At 42.7% G+C, this 4839-nt stretch overlaps 1 protein-coding gene across 1 annotated transcript; it reads left to right on the forward strand.

The window, feature by feature from the left end:
- The first annotated feature begins 550 nt into the window (after window positions 1-550).
- Window positions 551-1936, forward strand: LOC122921253 (vomeronasal type-2 receptor 26-like). Its single transcript, XM_044271262.1, has 3 exons — window positions 551-666; window positions 742-746; window positions 1194-1936. Exons 1-3 carry the CDS (start codon window positions 551-553, stop codon window positions 1934-1936), a joined length of 864 nt encoding a protein of 287 aa, XP_044127197.1.
- The last annotated feature ends 2903 nt before the right edge of the window (window positions 1937-4839 follow it).

A 4839-nucleotide genomic window follows, 5' to 3' on the forward strand; every position in this document is an offset into this window, starting at 1 on the left:
TAGGTAGGGACAAAAAGGGACAGTGAGCCCTAAGCTAAAACCCAGGCTGTGTTCCCTATCTACTTGCAGTACAAGCCCTAGATAGCTAGACTGCAACTGATTGTTGGTCCCTATTCTATTTAAGTGAAGAGATGCACTAGCGAGTCATACTTACATGGGTCAGAACCAGACATGCTATGCCGTATCAAATGAGAAACGGAGAGTGGTCAGAAGACAAGCCGAGATCAAAACCAGACGGACAACTCAGTACTAAACAAAAGACAGAGAGTGGTCAGAATACAAGCTGGGGTCAGAAGAATGAACAATCCAATAGGCACAGGAACAAGGAACATAATTAGTGAGTCAGAGACTATCATTGGCACTGGTATAAGGCAAGGAAGGGGTTTACATAGAGCACCAATTCCCTGGATTAGAACCTAATAGGTCTATGAAACAGTGCTCCATTAGTCAGAAACACTAGTACACAGAAATAGAGCAGCTGAGCAATCAGCCCACTGCTAATCTCCTCCAGCACACCCCGCTGCAGGGAGAAACAGAGCAGTTACTAGGGATGCAGTCGTGTCACCAGGGCGTGGCTCAGCAGCACATCTCTCTCCTGGCGCAGCCGTGTCGGGATGAGGATCACAATGCTGGAGCCCAGACAAGTACGTTTCTTACAGCTGGCCGGTGAGTTTCAGAGAGGTATTTTAATAATCCCTCTCAGTGATCTGTAAGCCTGCTTGTGCCTTGTGACTCTCACAGGCAAGGTAAGTTATCTAAGGCTAATAGGAGATCTGGTAGCCCAGCTACAGTAAATATAGCTAACAGCCACAGAGGTCAGGAAGCTCAGAAAGAAGGCCTTTTCCTTCAGTGTCTATATGTATGTTCTCCTGGCTTCAAGTTTGTCAGTGTTGTGGGTTATTTTTTGTATTCTTTATATTTACCATATCTTCTGTTGTTACTTTAGTAAACATATTAGCATATTGCATATATGTAGGTAACATTATTAATATTTCATCAAATTTCTATTTTACTTTATGATATTATAGACAGTGCAACCTGCTATAAATGTCCTACAGAAGAGTGGCCTGATGAGAAGAAAATGAAATGTATTCCTAGAATATACGAGTTTCTATCCTTTGAGGAGGACATTCTAACTTTCATATTTTTAGGAATAGTTGTATTTATTTCTGCTGTGACATTGATCATATTAGGAATCTTCATTTATTACTGGGACACACCGATTGTTAAAGCCAATAACCGGACTGTGAGCGTAATCCTCCTGGCCTCCATCTTGTTGAACTTCCTCAGTGTTCTCTTCTTCCTTGGTCGTCCAGTTGACATAACCTGCTTACTGAGACAAACATCATTTGGCGTCTTCTTCTCTATCGGTGTCTCTTCTGTTCTGGCCAAAACTATCACAGTCTGCATTGCCTTCAAAGCCACCAAACCTGGAAGTATCTGGGTGAAGTGGATCTCATTCAATGTGTCAAATTATGTGGTCTTGTTGTGTTCTTCTGTACAAGTTCTCATTTGTGTTATTTGGTTGCTGATGTCTCATCCTTATGTAGAGTTTGATCATCACTCTTATCCTGGGAAGATCATCATTCAGTGTAATGAAGGCTCGGTCATCGCCTTCTACTCCATGTTGGGTTATATGGGGTTCCTGGCAGCTGTGAGCTTTGTTCTGGCTTTCATGGTGAGGACATTACCCGACAATTTTAATGAAGCCAAGTACATCACCTTCAGCATGCTGCTGTTCTGCAGTGTCTGGATCGCCATGATACCAGCCTATCTGAGCACTAAAGGGAAGTACATGGTGGCTGTGGAGATATTTGCCATATTGACCTCATGTTCTGGCATTCTTGGTTGTATATTTCTTCCAAAAATATATATTCTTCTTTTTGAACCTAGTTTGAACTCCAGAAAAGCTATTTTGGAGACAAACAGAGTATAATGTATTACATGGTGTATACTAGTATCTGTTTAAATTAATTTATTTTAATTTTTTTAATTTTATTTAGACTTTGCTTTAGATTTGTCTTCATTTTTTCTTAAATGGTTGAAATACTTCCTAACTAAGACATCTCCATAAATCATGAAATTGGACCTGTCACCACTCCTCACACGTTTGTATTAGTGAATACTTGCATTACCTATGATTTACCAATTCTGGAGCATCTATTCCTATAACTCAATGTCCCAACATTCCTTTATTATGCCTGCTAGGAGTTTATGAATACATTTCCAGCAGACCAACAAAGGTCCATCTGGGTGTTATCAGTTGGGGATATGTCTACCTACAGTTTGACGCTACCCCATCAGTTCCTGTGTCACAATGTGCAAGGACACACCCTCAACTGGTTACATCCAGATGGACCTTTATTGCAGTCTGCTGGCAATTCATTTATAAACTTCAGCTAGAAATAATAAAGGAATGGCACAACATATACAGTAAGATGGGGAATGAAAGCTGTTACTAAGCAGTTACTAAGACATGGCAGATGGTGAGGTGATTGGTCCTCTGTAAGCCATAATACAGTCACTATACTGTAGAACATACATATAATCTTTCCATATGCTGGTAATGTCACAGCGACATACTTTGTCCCATAAAGCTGACTTCTTCTAGAAGAATATCCTTTCTAGCTACCACTTGTTTTACCCGATGATTGATGCACAGCTATGTTGCTGTCTTGTAAGTTAATTTGTGTAATTTAGGCAATTAAATTTGGGGCAAATAAGTTTAAATTCCTTCTGTTTCCAATTCAGTTTTGAGGAGTATGTGCAAAATAAAAACTGTCAAGATTTATTTGTGTTTTTCTAATAAGCACAATTCCCGTTTGCGCCATGACATGAATTATGCTTTAAACTAGAGATGAGTGAACTTCTTTAAATTTCTTTCGGATCTGATTCGATGAATCATTCAAAAAATTTGATTTTGGTCTGACACCGAATCGATTCTACTTGAATAAAAAAACAGCTCAAATTTCCCTGAATATTGGTGTATGACACTCTGATGTCTCCTAGAACTAATATTTTATTATATAATATATTTTTCTTTTTTTCTAATAACTACTGTGAGGGGGCACATATGTGGGCATAACTAATGTGAGGGGGCACATATCAAGGCATAACTACTATGAGGGGGCACATATCAAGGCATAACTACTGTGAGGGGCACGTAATCTGGCATAACTACTGTGAGGGGCACATAATCTGGCATAACTACTGTGAGGGGCACATATCTGGCATAACTACTGTGAGGGGTCACATAGCTGGGCATAACTACTTTGAGGGGGCATATATCTGGCATAACTACAGTTAGCGGGTGCATATCTGGGCATAACTACTGTGAGGGGGACCATATATGGCCATAACTACTGTGAGGGGGCACATATCTGGGCATAACTTCTGTGAGGGGGGGAACATATCTTGTATAACTACTGTAAGGGGACACAAAAGTGGACATAACTACTGTGACAGTAACAAAGGTGGGTATAGCTGCTGTGAGGGGCCACAAGGAGGACATAACATTTGTGAGGGGCCACAATGTGGGCATTAGTACTGTGTGGTAGCATTTAGGGGAACTGTCCTAGATTACCCTGCTATACATTGGCATGGCTCAGTCTTACGGGACCAGCAGAGAGCCCCCTGCTGGTGATTTCACAGGGGCAGTCACCATCCCTTCCCTTATGTGGTTATTCTTTTATTTTTTCTCTAGTACTAAAGGTACCGTATTCCGGATCCAGTGGACATCATGCCGATGCCAGCTACACCCTGGATGAGATAGGACCAGATTTTATTAGTTAGGACTGGGTGAGGGTAGCCATGCATTAGGCTTAGTGCAAAAAAAAAAAATTGCCGCCTCTTTGTATGAATTGAGGGGGTGGGGGGGGGGGCAATCCAAAGTTTGCACTGGGGCCCATAACACTCTAGTTACGCCACTGAGTGTGTTCTTTCACTCTATAGTAGAATCTGAGGTCACTGCACGGTTCTTTATACCTGATGCTAAGATTGACCTGTAAGGATAAGTTCACACTTGAGTTATTTGGTCAGTTTTGGTTATTTTACTAAATAAGTAAAGTATGAAGCGATTTTAAGAGTGACGTCTGTCATCTGCCGGTCATACAGACACAAAGTAACTGTTTCACTACCACAGCGGACTAACTATGCATGTTTCTGCAATGCACAGCTATCACGATCGGCGTGACTATCACATACGTGACACAGAGGGAGGGAAAGAGGAAGGCCCTGCCCAAATGAGAGGGAAGGTGGTGACCCCTGACTCACCTTGCGGCTGGCACCTGGCTGCCCTGACGTCCCTAGACGGGTTCCTCACCCGTACGCCGATCACGTGCCTAAAACCCTGGCTTTCCCTAAGATGAGCCCTAGATAGTGAACAGGGCGGTGGGAACACTAGTCCGCACCACTAGCTCTAAAGGAAAACACCAAGGGGAGGACAGACAATACAGACTCAACATATAATCCCAGGTGGGCGACAACAGGAGACAACAAAAACCCCAACAGGGATCCGGAGGGTAGCACTCTGGAACAACAACCAGGATTCACAGCTCCAGTGGGTCAGTATAGAAGTCCAGGCAGGAAGCTCTATAACTGGCAACTAGAGAAGTGTGAGAGGAGAATATAAGGAGGTTGGGAGTGGCAGACAAGAAACAGATGAGGAGGAGAAGCTACGGATCCCTGAGTGAGACAAAAATGATAGCAAGGCAAACACAGAAAACAATCACTAAGAAACAACGTGATCTTTAGACATAGAGCACGCAGCCACCCGCTGCGACTTCCTGACCCCGGGTATAACGGAGTCAGACGTGGCTCTTGACACCCTCGTGACAACAG

This window comes from Bufo gargarizans, chromosome 1 (assembly GCF_014858855.1).
Source record: "Bufo gargarizans isolate SCDJY-AF-19 chromosome 1, ASM1485885v1, whole genome shotgun sequence".
Lineage (NCBI taxonomy): Eukaryota > Metazoa > Chordata > Amphibia > Anura > Bufonidae > Bufo > Bufo gargarizans.